Raw genomic sequence first — 16,482 nt, 5'->3', positions numbered from 1 at the left:
GGGAGGAGAACAAACCACCACTTATTAAGGGTGTAGAAACCTTCGCCTACCAAACGCATTTTAAAGCCTTGAGGGGAAGCCCGAAGGGAAAAGTCCAAAGAGACAATATCTGCTAGTGTTGGGCCTGGGTCGTTACAAATGGTATCAGAGCCAAACACCGGACGATGTGCCAGCCTTCTCGCTGTTCCCCGAAGGGGGGTAGATACGAGGCGGTGTGCCAGTAAGGACGCTGGCCCCAAAGGGGGTGGATTTGAGGGGGGGGGGGGAGGTCCCACATCGATTGGAGGAAGAAAAGAGTGTCAGCGATGACGGACGCTGGCCCCAAAAGGGGGGTGGATTTGGGGGTGGTCCCACATCGAATTGGAGGAAGAAATGAGTGTCAGCGATGACGCTGGGCCCCGAAAGGGGTGGATTGTGATGTCCCATATTGGTTGGGGAGGAGAAAAAACCGCCCCTTATAAGGGTGTGGAAACCTTTCCCTAGGAGACGCGTTTTAAAGCCTTAAGGGAAAGCCCAAAGAAGACAATATCTGCTAGCGGTGGGCCTGGATCGTTACATGTATATTTATTTTGCATGAATTATATATGATGAGAAGATAAGATGCAACGTTGCATTGAGAGACCTTGACCTCGAGTAGAGACAAGGTCAAGCCTGACTCTACCTAGTATAGTGCAACGTTGAATTGAGAGACTTTGACCTCGAGTAGAGGCAAGGTCGTGCCAAATGACTCTACCTAGTGTAGAGACAAGTCGGTTGTATCACAATATCAAAACTATTAACATCAACATCAACCACCACTCAAATCTATAAAGTCACTCTAAATAAAAGAAATGTAGTTTCATAATATCTAAAATATTGAGAAACTTAGAAAAATGTTTTCAAACACCTCAGGGTTACAAGCCATAATTAAATACACCTTGTTGGAACTTGTTGTCAATAATGATTCAAAAGGAAAGAGCCATAAACAGATTGTGACACATACCATAAAATCACGAGACTTCCCATAAACAGATATCTTAGACACTAAATCAACTCTTCTTTGATTATGTGTATAATGTTAGGTTATGGAGTCTGATACTTATTTATAGCTTGGTTAACGGTTATATCCGGTAAAGCTATATTTGGTAAAACTATATCCGGTAAAGCTATATATGGTAAATAGCTATATATAGTAGATGGCTAAATCTGATAAAGCTATATATAGTAAGTAAACTATACCATATATATCTGGTCCGGTAGAGCTTTGAAAATGTACTCTTTCTTGTTGTACATACCTGAAGTAATCAATAAAAAGAAAAATCCTTTTAGCCAGAGTTCTCCTTGCAATTTCACTATCCCATTCTTTGTGTTCATCTAGATCGAGTGTGTGCGTTGTTGTGCGATCCTAACAATTGATATAAGAGCTAACAACTGGTATCGATCCTAACAACTGGTATCAGAGCCAGGCGAAAGTCAGAGCCAGGCGAAACTCACCACGATCTGTGAAGATGGAAAGTTCAAAGATTGGAATTGAGAAGTTCGATGGATCCGATTTCGGTTTCTGGAAGATGCAGATTGAAGATTATCTGTACCAGAAAGATCTTCACGAACCTCTGTTGGGGGTGAAGCCGGATACCATGACCACGGAACAGCGGAAGCTCAAGGATCGACAAGCCTTGGGGCTGATCCGGTTGACGCTATCCAGAAACGTGACGTTCAACATTATCAAGGAGAAGACAACGTCAGGTCTGTTGAAGACACTGTCGAATATGTACGAAAAATCGTCGACTATGAACAAGGTGTATTTGATGCGGAGATTGTTATGAGTCCTTGTGAGAACTGCGTTATGAGAAAACATAAACGAGTTAGCTTCACAAAGACTGTTAGAGAATTGAAGAAAAGTACCAGAAGCGTCGCTGAAACTCGAGAGGGGGTTGTGTCGGCCGGAAGCGTCGCTGAAACTCCAGAAGGGGTTGTGTCGGCTGGAAGCGTCGCGAAACTCCACAGGAAGTTGCGTCGGCCGGAAGCGTCGCTGAAACTCCAGAGGGGGTTGCGTCGGCCGGAAGCGTCGCTGAAACTCACGAGCAAGTTGCGTCGGCCGGAAGCGTCGCTGAAACTCACGAGCAAGTTGCGTCAGCCGAAAGCGTCGCTGAAACTCCAGAGGGGGTTGTGTCGGCCGGAAGCATCGTTGAAACTCCAGAGGGGGTTGTGTCGGCTGGAAGCGTCGCTGAAACTCCAGAAGGGGTTGTGTCGGCTGGAAGCGTCGCGAAACTCCACAGGAAGTTGCGTCGGCCGGAAGCGTCGCTGAAACTCCAGAGGGGGTTGCGTCGGCCGGAAGCGTCGCTGAACCTCACGAGCAAGTTGCGTCGGCCGGAAGCGTCGCTGAAACTCACGAGCAAGTTGCGTCGGCCGAAAGCGTCGCTGAAACTCCAGAGGGGGTTGTGTCGGCCGGAAGCATCGTTGAAACTCCAGAGGGGGTTGTGTCGGCTGGAAGCGTCGCTGAAACTCCAGAGGAGGTTGCATGGGCCGGAAGACTCTTGCTGAAACACCTGAGGTGAAGCAAGTGGGAGTTGATGTTGAGTTGCTCAAAGATTCACAGAGTGATGTTGTAGCGGATACTCAAGAAACTCCTGAGACTCTTGCTGATAAACCAGAGGTGAAGCAAGTGGGAGTTGAGGTTGAGTTGCTCAAAGATTCACAGAGTGATGTTGTAGCGGATACTCAAGAAACTCCTGAGACTCTTGCTGAGAAACCAGAGGTGAAGCAAGTGGGAGTTGAGGTTGAGTTGCTCAAAGATTCACAGAGTGATGTTGTAGCGGATACTCAAGAAACTTCTGAGACTCTTGCTGAGAAACCAGAGGTGAAGCAAGTGGGAGTTGAGGTTGAGTTGCTAAAAGATTCACATAGTGATGTTGTAGCAGATACTCAAGAAACTCCTGAGACTCATGCTGTTGGCGAGGAACCCAGTCTATCATTTAAAATACAGAAGGCTATACCATTTCACTCGGAGGTTAGTTGAATATGGTGATATGTTTTGAGAAGATAGAGGGTGCAAAGAATCCAGCAAACATGTTGACAAAATGTGTTGATGTTGGAATATTGAGGTTGTGCAAAACCTCAATTGGTATGGTGCAGTGAAGATGCTCATGGTCGTTTGAGAGTGAAATTCTTGGTTGACTAGATCAGTCTCCAAGTGGGAGAATTGTTAGGTTATGAAGACTGATACTTATTTATAGCTTGGTCATATCCGGTAAAGCTATATATGGTAAATAGCTATATATAGTAGATGGCTAAATCTGGTAAAGCTATATATAGTAAGTAAACTATACCATATATATATATATATATATATCTGGTCCGGTAGAGCTTTGAAAATGTACTCTTTCTTGTTGTACATACCTGGAGTCATCAATAAAAAGAAAAATCCTTTTAGCCAGAGTTCTCCTTGCAATTTCACTATCCCATTCTTTGTGTTCATCTAGATCGAGCGTGTGCATTGTTGTGCGATCCTAACAATTGGTATCAGAGCTAACAACTGGTATCGATCCTAACATATAATACCACTAATCAAAACCAATAATTCACAGCTTAGAGTTAGCAAATTGGTAAACAAAAGAAACATGAATTCCAAGTCCATTCCAACCATGATGCTTCTTCTAATACTTCCTTTGATCATATTTTTTCTTTTACATTACGTATAATAATGTTTTTTGAGCATAAAAATGTTAGGATTTTCATGTAGGAGAAGACATGATGGTGATAAGTGTGAATGGGAAGAATTGTCATACTAGGTTTCCAATATACAAGCCACAGATATGCAACGATTCATTATGCACGACGTACTGTCGACGTCTGTTTAGATCCGAAGTCAATAGACTTTGTTTTGGCCTTCACAAATGTATTTGTACATATCCTTGTTGATCTTTACCTTTCAAATTCTCTCCTTCTAAGAATTTGATGCTTAAAACCACAGTAGCTGTTTAGTTATGTATCGAATAAACGATGGTTGTATTATAATGTTATTACGTTTCAACTTCTTAAACTAATGGATCGCTATTTTTAAAAGAATAGGGTAGAGTCTTAGAGGTATGAACCTTACGTGTTCACTAGATCAAAGATAGTAGGTTTCGCATTTGGATCGACTGATTCCACCAAGAAACGACCAAGAACACGAGATTAGTTTGTGAGTATTTGACCTTAATTTGTCTTCAAGATTCACGAGCTAATGTTGGTATTAGAGAATGTTTATCTAGGAAAGAATCCTTGTAGATTCCGTGTTAATGCCTCAATTTTTGGTAACAATAAATATTTTTCAAAGTTTCAATGAGTTTATTAAGGTATGTGGTTGACTAAAAATTATATAAAATTTACTTTCAAATTGTTGGAATGAGGTCAACACTCGTGAAGGAAGCTAATCCTTTCGGGTTAAGAATCAATAGATAAAAGAATGCAAAGAAAATAGTTTGGAAGAACAAGGGTTAGACACGTGTTGACTAGCACCGACAGAAGTGTATTCCACCCAGTGGAGACATCCGTCACACGCATAGCGGAGACATGCAAAAACACGCTTATCCATATAAGTTATTTAAGGTAGTGGCTCAAGTTTGGCTACCGATTACTTGCTGCATAAGCAAAGCAAACTATCCTAAGTCAAAGAAACGAAAGCTAGTTCATTCCAGAGATGGAATTAATCGCCTCCTCCAAATCAAACATATAACATTATTCTACGATCTCTACAGCGGAAGTCGTCATTTGTCTAGAGGCCCCTTTTCTTTACCTATAAAAATGTTGGAAAAAAATGAGTATTTAATAATACTTGGTGGGTGGCTCTCTAACGACCTAAATTTTTCTACTTTACCTAAGGTCGTTACCGTACACACATCATGAACAGTTAATGCAGAATTAACTCTATTGATATTTTATCATAGCCTCAACATTAAACTTGCATGCTTCGTTTTTATCTTGAGAATAAACTAATACAAAGGAAATAAATAAATGAACAGTAATACAAAATGAAACGACCTATACTAACCTATACGCTAGAAATACAACTCAACCTATACTAACCTATATTATTTCATGGAAATTCAATTTAACCTATTCTAATCTATAATCTACTAAAATTAAATGTGAATCTATCCTATGCATGTGCCACATTCTCGGGATTTGCAATGCCACCGTCAGCCTTATAGAAACGTCTTGCCTTTATCCGAAAAATGTAGTAGAACATGACTTGAGTATTTTAAAAGTACCAGTAAGCAACCACCTAGCAGGGTTATGATGCAAAGACATACAAATGCATGCATGGTTCCTATCATAACAATCTGTTTTCTACGGCAACTATCGTAACGAGCAACTTGGATGTGTAATTACTTTCCTACACACGGCCCACACGTGTGAATATGGCCCACCAATTGGTTCGCACACCTCTTGGGCTCCTTTCTGGTCGGATGAGCATACTCTGTGAGCTGTTAATACCGGACACCCATTAGAAGTAGTGACCGTCACAACACATTATGCTAAACATAATGATAATTCTTCTGCCTAGTCGTATACTCGTTCGTACTATCATGAAGGAACAGAGGTATCCCCCAATGCATAAACACACAACAATCCATGAGATCCCTAAATCTATCTAGAATACAACCCCACTAACATATATTTCATTTCATAACATTTTCGTACTACTCCTCCTAACGTCTAACATATCATTTATCGCAGTCTTTCATGCGTATGCCGGAGTTGTATTTCATGCTATTTGTCATTTTACATGTCAATCATATCATATCATTCATGCTACTTATGAGTCATAACATAACATTTTCGTGCTTGCAGACATAATAGTTCATATCATGCACATATCATAGCTTATATCATAACAATCACATAATACATTAGGAACACGTCATCAATAAATCACATCATAACATATCATAACATAAAGCATAATAAATTCATCGAAAATAGCATAACAATCACATCGCATGACATTTACGTATTATTTCAATGAGAAGATGAGGTATAACATTACATTGAGAGACCTTGAACCCGAGTAGAGGCATTCAAAGGAAACAACGGTCTTCTCCTTACATTCAAATATCTTATATGGATGGACACGAATTTGACCTGAAAACCAAAGACAAAACAGTTTTCCAACACCTCACAGTTACAACCCATAATTTAATTTATCTTGTTGGAACTTGCTGCGGTTATTATTAAATACTTACCTTAAATAAGGATACAAAAGCCAAAAGCATAAACAGATTGTAACACATACCATAAAATCACCAAACTTCCCATAAACAGACTTCTTTGTTTATGTATATAATAGCATTAATCAAAGCCAATAATTCACAGCTTAGAGTTTGCAAATTGGTAAGGAAAAGAAACATGAATTCCAAGTCCATTTCAACCATGATGGTTCTTCTTGTTTTCCTTCTTCTCTGTGGTAATACTTTCTTTGATCATATATTTTTTTAAACATTACTTATAAAAGTGTTTGTTGAGAATAAAGATGTTGGATTTTGAATGTAGGAAAAGACATGATGGTGAGGAGTGTGGATGGGAGGATATGCCAGAGGGTGTTGCCAATATCCACATACCAGGTATGCTACGATGAATACTGCATGAGGCTATGCCGAGGTCAGCTTGGACCCGATGCCGATGGACTTTGTTTGGGCGTTTACACATGTAACTGCACATATCCTTGTTGATCTTGTTCCTTCCCAATCTCTCCTTCTAAGAATTTGATGCTTAAGACCACAGCAGCTGTTTAGTTATGTATCGACATATTATGGAATTTCATTCGAATAAACGAGGGTTGTATTACAGTGTTATTACGTTTCAACTCCTTAAACTAATCCCATTTTTAAAAGAATAGGGTAGAGCTCTCAGAGGTATGAAGGTACTATCGTTGGGATATGGAGACTGATGCCTAGACGTAGTAGAGATATATTTTGTCCATGACAGACAAATATATTTGAAAGATATTTAGTAAAGATAGGTCAGACATTCGGTAAAAATTTGATAGAGATATATTTGTTAGATTATATTAGGTTTAAAATCTTTAGGAAGCTATATTTAGTAAATTAAAATCATATATATACACCGTTAGTAACTGCTCTCAAATTGTACTTCTCTTTGTTCTCTGTATTCGGTACCATATATGAAGTCATCAATATAAAACTTTTAGCCAATATTCCTCCTTGTATTTTCTCTCTCTTGTTCTTTGTGTTAATCTTGATCGAGTGTGTGTGTTGTTGAGCGATCCTAACAATTGGTATCAGAGCTAACAATTGGTATCGATCCTAACACATACGAATATCATGTGGGAGCAATTAGGGGATCTCTAGCTTTTCTTGGTCGTGAACTTGTTTGGATGAGGGCAAGAGACCAAAAGAATTGTTCACTAGATCAAAGATAATATGTTTCGGCATTTGGATCGATTGATTCCACCAAGAACACGAGATTAGTTTGTGAGTATTTGACCTTAATTTGTCTTCAAGATTTGAGAGCTAATGTTGGTATTAGAGAATGTTCATCTAAAAAAGAATCCTCAGATTCCGTGTTAAGGCCTCACTTTTTAGTATTTAATGTGCTTATTAAGGTACGTGGTTGACTAAAAATTATATAAAATTTACTTTCAAATTGTTGGATATGAGGTCTACAACTCTCGTGAAGGAAGCTAATGAGTTCACGTTAAGAATAAAAACAAATAAAAGAATGCAAAGAAAATAGTTTGGAATGCAAAAACTAAGAAATTTTGAAAAAAAAAGAGAGCAAGAAATGAAAGAACAAGGGTTAGACACGTGTTGACTAGCGTCAACAGAAGTGTATTCCAACTAGTGGAGACATCCATCACACTAGACATGCAAAAACACGCTTTATCCATATAAGTTATTTAAGGTAGTGTCTCAACTTTGGCTACCGATTACCGCCGCATAAGCAAAACAAGCTAATGTAAATGAAGGCTAGTTCATTCTAGAGATTGAATTAGTAGCTTAGTCGATCTACAACATCAGAAAATGGTGAACCACCTCCTCCAAATCAAACATATAACATTATCCAACACAAAAAGAAACAATTTAAAAGAAAATGTTGTTCTATGATCCCTACCACAAAAGTAGTCATCCCTCTCCTTTACCTATAAAAATGTTGGGAAAAAATGAGTATTTAATAATATTTGGTGGGTGACTTCTGTAACGATCCTACTGTACGCACATCATGAACATTTAATGCAGAGTTAACTCTATTGATATTTTATCATAGCCTCACCATTAAACTTGCATGCTTCGTTTATTATCTTGAAAATAAATTAATACAAAGGAAATAAATAAATGAAGAGTAATACAAAATGAAACGCCATATGCTAATCTATATGCTACTAAATGGAAACCTCAACTTATACTAACCTATACTATTAAATGAAAATGGCAATTCAACTTATACTAATCTATAATCTACCAAAAATTAAATGTGTACCAAAAATTAAATGTGAATCTTTTTTATGCATGTGTCACAATCTCGAGACTTGTGATGCCACCGTTAGTCTTACAGGGGCGTCTTGCCTTTACCCGAAAAATGTAGTAGAACATGATTTGAGTATTTTAAAAATACTCAGTAAGTGACCCCTATCGTGGTTATGATGCAAGGACATACAAATGCATGCTTGGTTCCTATTATAACAGTCTGTTTTCCTAAGGTGACTATCCTAACGAGCAACTTGGATGTGTAATTACTTTCCTACACACGGCCCACACGTGTGAGTATAGACCTACCAGTTGGCTCGCACACCTCTTGGGCCCCATTTTAGTTTGGTGAGCATACTTTGTGAGTTGTTGATGTCGGACACCCATTAGAAATAGCGACCATCACAACAATATTATGCTAAACATAATGATCGTTTTTCTGCCTAGTCGTGTACGCGTCCGTACTATCGTGAAGGAACAAAGGTATCCCCCAATGCCTGAACACACAACAATGCATGAGATCCCTAAATCTATCCGGAATACAACCCCACTAACATATATTTCATTTCATAACGTTTTCATACTATTCCTCCTAACGTCTAACATATCATTTATCGCAGTCTTTCATGCGTATGCTGGAGTTGTATTTCATGCTATTTGTCGTTTTTCATATCAATCACATCATATCATTCATGCAACTTATAAATCATAACAGAACATTTTCGTGCTTGCAGACATAACAATAATATCATGCACATATCATAGCCTATATCATAACAATCACATAATACATTACAAACACGTCATCGATAAATCACATCACAACATATCATAGCATAAATCATAACAAATTCATCAAAAATAGCATACTAATCACATCACACGACATTTACGTATTATTTCATGAGAAGATGAGATGCAACATTACATTAAGAGACCTTGAACCCGAGTAGAGGCAATCAAAGGAAACAACAAGTCTTCTCCTTACATTCAAATATCTTATATGGATGGATACGAATTTGACCCGAAAACCAAAGACAAAACAGTTTTCCAACAGCTGACGGTTACAACCCATAATTTAGTTTATCTTGTTGGAACTTGTTGCCGTTACTATTAAATACTTACCTTAAATAAGGATACAAAAGCATAAACAGATTGTAACACATACCATAAAATCATCAAACTTCCCATAAACGGACTTCTTTGTTTAGGTATATAATAGCATTAATCAAAGCCAATAATTCACAGCTTAGTGTTTGCAAATTGGTAAAGAAAAGAAACATGAATTCCAAGTCCATTTCAACCATGATGGTTCTTCTTGTTTTCCTTCTTATCAGTGGTAATACTTTCTTTGATCATATTTTTTTTTTTAACATTGCTTATAAGAGTGTTTATTGAGCTTAAAGATGTTGGATTTTGAATGTAGGAGAAGGCAGGATGGTGAGGAGTGTGAATTGGAGGATATGCCGGAGGGTGTTGCCAATATTCACATACCAGGAATGCTACGATGAATACTGCTTGAGGTTTTGCCGAGGTCAGCTTGGACCCGATGCCGTTGGAATTTGTTTGGGCGTATACACATGTAACTGCACATATCCTTGTTGATCTTGTACCTTCCAAATCTCTCCTTTTAAGAATTTGAGGCTTAAAACCAGAGAAGCTGTTTGGTTCTGTACATGTTATGGAATTTTATCTCAATAAATGATGACTGAATTACTATGTTATTATGTTTCAACTTCTTAAATTAATGGGTGCAAATCTGTGTTTTGGATATATATCACCATTTTTAAAAGAATGGGGTATTGCTCTTAGATGTATGAACCTTACGGTACCATATGAATATCGTGTGGGAGCAATTAGGGTTTCTCTGGCTTTTGTTGGTTGTGAAATTGTTTGGATGAGGGCAAGAGACTACATAAGTATGTGATAGTTGACATGCACGAGGGTCACTGTCTCCTTGATGATGATATTATGGAATTTATTTGAGAGTCACTAACTAATTCATAATCAAGAATTTATCACAATTGATATTTTTCGTAATTGTATGATGAGATTATGAGTTGAAACCACGATGAAGTCGTGCCTCAGATGCCAATGATATATATGTTGATTATGAACGAAGGAACTAGTAAATAGCTAATCAGATTGTCTTAGAACTTTTAGATATCTCCATGAGATTGATGTGTTCCAATAGGGCTAAAAGATGAAAAACTATGGAGTTGTTAGGTTAAGTAGCATGCAAAGCTTAATAGTAAAGCTATATTTGATAAATGACATATAAAGTATATAAAGTAAATTGTGGAGCAGAAAGTTATATCTCCTAAATCTATATATGGTAGATAGTTATATATAGTAAATGATTATATCTAGTAAATCTATATGTAGTAAGCTAAACCATACATATATCCGCTCAGACAGAGCTTTGAAAATGGTATTCTCGGTATTTTCTTTTACTGTACATGCCTGAAGTCATCAATATAAACGTTTAGCCAATATTCTCCTTGCATTTTTTTTGTTCATCTAGATCGAGTGTGTGCGTTGTTGTGCAATATTAACAGAAGTTCTAGAATTAAAACCCTAAGTCGAGTCTGGGTGAGCAAGTTGAACCTAGATGCTAGTCTAAGAGAGCATATGACTTGGATATGTATAAGGCCCAAGCTCAAAAGGTACAGGTATTTATTTTTCTAGACTTCTAAAATTTTATTCAGAGCCTACGATGCTGAATTTTGAAGAGTTCTAGACTTCAAGCTTATAAACACGAGTGAGACCCCACATTGATCGAAGAGACCAACGAGTGTTAGTTAGGATGTTGTGCCTCGAAGATGGTAGATTGTGAGATCCTACATCGGTTGGAGAGGGAACGAAACATTCTTCGTAAGGGTGTGGAAACCTCTCCCTAGAAGATATGTTTTAAAAACTTTGAGAAAAGTCCGAAAGGAAAAGCTAAGACAATACAATATTTGTTAGTGGTGGACCGATCATGTTGGAGGAGATGTAGGGGAATGCCGGGATCATCAGGTGTCGAATCTGGATTCCAAATTCTAATATGACCATGTAGCAAACAGGAGAATGTCGGAACCATCCGATGCCAAATCCAGATTTTAAATTCTGATCTGAATCTTGAATATCCAGATTTTAAATTCTGATCTGAATCTTGAATATAGAGCGTTGAAGTTCCACTATTCCTCTAAATGAATCAATTGACATAGGTGTATTGAAAGGAATGAAGAAGCAGGGAAGAAGGTCATTACAAACAGTAGTATCACTGAAGTAGGCCCTAATTACGCCTTCTTATTAGCTGTATCCAAACCTCACTCACCAAGTTACTTCCCTTTTCGTATCTATAAAACCCTCTCATTATTTCTTCTTTTCCCATATCACATTCAAAGTTTTATCTCTTCATAGCCATGGGTTTGAGCAATTTCAATGGCATTGGCCTAGTTTCCTTATGTTTTGTTACAATGTTCGTCACGGTTTCAGGACGGCCCGCGACATTTCTTGAGGACTTTAGGGTCACGTGGGCGGATAACCATGTTAGGCAACTCGACGGTGGAAGGGGAATTTAACTCGTTCTCGACCAAAGTTCAGGTATAGTCACGTTTTAAATTATCGATCAATCTAAAAACTTAAGTTGATACGATATAGAATACTTCAACCGTCACACATGTGAGCATGTTGTTCGTACGAACATAATTTTAAGGGTTGAATGTTGATTTTAAGGATGTGGGTTTGCTTCAAAACGTCAATACTTGTTCGGAAAAGTGAGTATGAAGATCAAACTCGTCCCTGGTGACTCTGCAGGAACAGTCACTGCCTTTTACGTAAGTTATCATTAAACATAGAGAAATTGGCTTAGTTTTGGTATTACATAAGTTCAAATAGAATAAGTCAAATCATAATGTTTCATTGCAGATGAACTCAGACACAGACACCATACGTGATGAATTGGACTTCGAGTTCTTGGGAAATAGGACAGGACAACCTTATACAGTTCAAACGAACATCTATGCTCATGGAAAGGGGGACAGAGAGCAAAGAGTGAACCTTTGGTTCGACCCTGCAGCTGATTTCCATACTTATTCAATTATGTGGACTCATTCGATAATCATGTAAGTCATGAACATGCTTTGTTTTGGATTGTTATAGCTTTTAAAATAATTAGTGACAAAGGTGTTTAAGATTTTTGATTGATTGATAATTAATATGAGATCTCAAATTGGTTGGAGAGGGGGAACGAAATATTTTTTATATCGGTGTGGAAACCTGTAACGGCCCAGATCCACCGCTAGCAGATATTGTTCTCTTTGCGCTTTCCCTCTCGGGCTTCCTCTCAAGGCTTTAAAACGCGTCCGTTAGGGGAAGGTTTCCAAACCCTTACAAGTGGTGGTTTGTTCTCCTCCCCAATCAATGTGGGACATCACTTCGAGGGGGGGGGGGGGGGGGGTGAATTGTGATGTCCCACATTGGTTGGGGAGGAGAACAAACCACCAGGGCGTGGAAACCTTCCCCTAGCAAACGCGTTTTAAAGCTTTGAGGGGAAGCCCGAAAGGGAAAGCCCAAAAAGGACAATATCTGCTACCGTGGATCTGGGTCATTACAAAACTTCTCCCTACTAGATTGATTTAAAAAAATTTTTATGGGAAGCCTCAAAAGTACAGCGAAAACAGCATAATATCTATTAGGTGTAGGTGGCTGTTACAAATGGTATCAGAACCAAACACCGGTCAGTATGCCAACGAGGACATTGGACCTTGAAGGGCGTGGAGACCTCTCCCTATCTGACTGTTTTAAAATTTTGAGGGGAAGCACGAAAAGCGGGTTGTTACAAATGGTATCAGAGCCAAACACCAGCCGGTATCCAGCATGCCAACAAGGGCAGTGGACCTCAAAGGGGTGGATTGTGAGATCCCACATCAATTGCAGAGAGGAAAGAGTACATTCTTTATAAGGGTGTGGAAACCTCTCCCTATCACACTGTTCTAAAATTTTTTAGGGGAAGTCCGAAAAGTAAAGTCCAAACAGGATAATATAAGCGAGCTGTTACAAATGGTATCAGAGCCAAACACCAGCCAGTATCCAGTATGCCAACAAGGGCGTTGTACCTCGAAAGGGGTGGATTTTGAGATCCCACGTCGATTGGAGAGAGGAATGAGTGCATTCTTTATAAGGGTGTGGAAACTTCTCTAACAAACGTGTTTTAAAATTGACAATATCGGTTAACGGTGGACTTAGACTAATATGTTATGTATATTCCACGAAATCGGGTTTTTGTTGATACATATATTCTAATTTGTATGCAGCTTCGGAGTGGATGAGATCCCCATAAGGGTATACAAGAACAACGAAGCCAAAGGGATCCCATACCCAAAGCAACAGCCAATGGGAGTGTATTCGACGCTATGGGAAGCTGACGACTGGGCCACAAGAGGTGGGTTGGAGAAAATTGATTGGAGGAAAGCCCCATTCTATGCTTATTACAAAGACTTCGACATTGAGGGATGCCCTGTCCCAGGGCCATCGAGCTGCCCCTCGAACCCCTACAACTGGTGGGAAGGGCCTGCCTACAGGGCACTAAGCCCTACGCAAGCCAAGAACTACCAATGGGTGAAAGCCAATCACATGATCTATGACTATTGCACCGACAAATCTCGTTACCCTCAAACCCCAAAGGAGTGTGCTTTGGACAATCTTTGAAGCATGATGGACTTAACATAATTACATATATATATTTCAAACAATTGGGTGTGTGCTACGACCGTCTCTTTTTATATATTGCGTTTTACGAAATTAAAGATTTGATATTTCATTTTGGGTACAGTGACCTTCCGCTCGAGTTATATTAGTTTGAGTTATGTTAGTACTCGAACTCATAGGAATATGAGATTGTGCATGCCCACAAATTACATTTTATGACTGAAAATGATATAGCAATACTTACGTTTAAAGACAGTACAATATTTTAGCTATATTAATACATTATAGTTTTGATAAAATTGTTATAAAAGATCTAGGACAGAGTTTTTTCTGTAAGCTATTGATTAGTTGTTGTAGTGCAAACATTATTTATTATCCTAACTTGAACTCTTTTTGTTGGATAACATATGTGTAACACCTGAGTTCCGATGAGAAATTAAAAAATTATATTTTTCATTTTAAAGTCGAGTTTCTACCATTTTATTGAGGGTTTTAGAGACTAAATTTAAGATTATGTCGAAGAAAAAATGTTTAAATAATTCTAGGAACTCAAGAAAAATATAAAATAAAACAGTAACAATTTGGGAAAATCAGTCAAAGTCAACTCCGAGAGAGTAAATCCGTCATTTTGACCCTCCTTGCCTAACTAGGGGTTTGAATTATTCCCGATTAGAATAGAAGTCTAATGATGAGAAAAAAAAAAAAAAAAGTTTAGGGTTCTTAAGAGAGTTACGGAGGAAAAGTCGAAATTCGCTCTAATCCAAACTGTCCTTAAGAGTAGGAATTTATTTTTACGGTGATCAATGCGTGGATTTTTCGTAGGGAATTTGCTGAGATCGGGTACCTTACGAAAAAAATTTCAGTCTTTCTATATATTTTAATTTTAGAATGAATTTTTTAAGTCGATATAATTTCTAATATAATGTTGAAATTATAATATTTGAGTATAATATGCTACAACACATATATAAGTTAGCAGGGCGGTTCGGTTTCGTCCTCGGTCCCGTTTAGCTAACAAATAAGAATTTTTCTCCACTCCATCCCTCCTTCTGTACTTAAACAGACATTCTCAACTCCATTCGTGACAGGTGACTAGGTATACCAGTTCACTCAGTTATATAACTTGTCCAAATGGCCCAATAAGCCCATGAGCAATGGCCCAATAAGCCCATGAGCTCCATTATTGCTTCAGCCCAATTCCAAATACGAAAGTCCAATTCAAATAAGGAAAAAATTAGACGATGTTTTTTTTTTTTTTTTTTTTTTTACTCGAACTTTTAGGTAGCTTGAAGAATGGAAAATGTAACACAAATGCTCTGATTTCGTGGCTCTTATTTGAATGTGGTCTAGCTTCGTTCATATACTTCTATTTTATTCGAACATCACAAAATATGTTCATCAATGAATGTAGTTTCGCTTTATTTATGTAACTCCCCGTTAGGTTATATATACTATAATAATAATAATAGTAAAATAAAAATAATAAAATAAAGAAGAAAAAAAAAAAAAAAACTGATCACCCCTCCTTTAATCTCTCTACCCTAAAATACTCTTTTCATGGGCATCAATAATTCAAGCAAAACAGAAAAAGAAAGAAAAGATTTTCTGGGGAGAAGAAAGACAGATAATGGAGTGATGGTTAGGCAAATAATGGAAGAGATGTCATTTTAAAAGATTAGTAGTTAGATTTACCTTTTTCTTTTTTGTTTTATGGAATGATATTAATCTGTTCAATTATTTAGATCTGAGTTAGAAATTATGATATTTTAATAAAAGTGTATTAAAATTTGGCAAGAGAAAAGAAATACAAAGATAGAAAGAAAGGAAGATTGGGAAAACATATCAAATAATGAAAAGAGGGAAAGAAAAAAAAGAAAGAGAGAAATAGGGAGATTCCAAATCAAAGAGATTAAAAAAAAAATACACGAGAAAGATTTAGAAACAATACGACCAATACAAAATCTTCTAATAGAAGATTGGAAATAACTCAGGTAATTAAATTGCTCAAAAGAGTTAAACTGACGCGTGATTGGAAACTGAACCAAAATATAACAGAGGAGATAAACATAGTGGGAGAAGTCTGACAACATTTAAAGTAACTCTCGAGGAACGTGAGTTTACGTTAATTAAATTAGGAAGTACTCCAGCTAAGGCCAACCAAGTAAGTGACCTTACTATGGGATAGACTAAAGATTATTTGAATTATGATGATGTATGAGTATCACGTTGTGTTGTGATGTATGATGAGTATGATGTATGCATGATGATGTTATTAACATGATGATGTTTTCCATGTTGAACATGCCTTATGATGTTGTTTGCCATATTGCATCATGTCGTT

General features: G+C 37.7%; 1 protein-coding gene and 1 long non-coding RNA gene across 2 annotated transcripts; both read left to right on the top strand.

The window, feature by feature from the left end:
• Positions 1–6,323: 6,323 nt before the first annotated feature.
• On the top strand, positions 6,324–6,815 carry LOC111810651 (uncharacterized). Its single transcript, XR_002817421.2, has 2 exons — positions 6,324–6,427; positions 6,514–6,815. It is a non-coding gene; the product is annotated as an uncharacterized LOC111810651 (long non-coding RNA).
• Positions 6,816–11,843: 5,028 nt separating this feature from the next.
• LOC111810669 (putative xyloglucan endotransglucosylase/hydrolase protein 6) lies at positions 11,844–14,365 on the top strand. The gene is made up of 4 exons (XM_087117543.1): positions 11,844–12,035; positions 12,168–12,268; positions 12,360–12,556; positions 13,748–14,365. Exons 2-4 carry the CDS (start codon positions 12,215–12,217, stop codon positions 14,139–14,141), a joined length of 645 nt encoding a protein of 214 aa, XP_086973669.1. The 5' UTR covers positions 11,844–12,035; positions 12,168–12,214; the 3' UTR covers positions 14,142–14,365.
• The last annotated feature ends 2,117 nt before the right edge of the window (positions 14,366–16,482 follow it).

The sequence above is a fragment of the Cucurbita pepo genome, chromosome 14 (assembly GCF_057944985.1).
Source record: "Cucurbita pepo subsp. pepo isolate OVF chromosome 14, ASM5794498v1, whole genome shotgun sequence".
Lineage (NCBI taxonomy): Eukaryota > Viridiplantae > Streptophyta > Magnoliopsida > Cucurbitales > Cucurbitaceae > Cucurbita > Cucurbita pepo.
The sequence above is the reverse complement of the archived record's forward strand: the minus strand, read 5'-3'. Positions and strand labels throughout refer to the sequence as shown.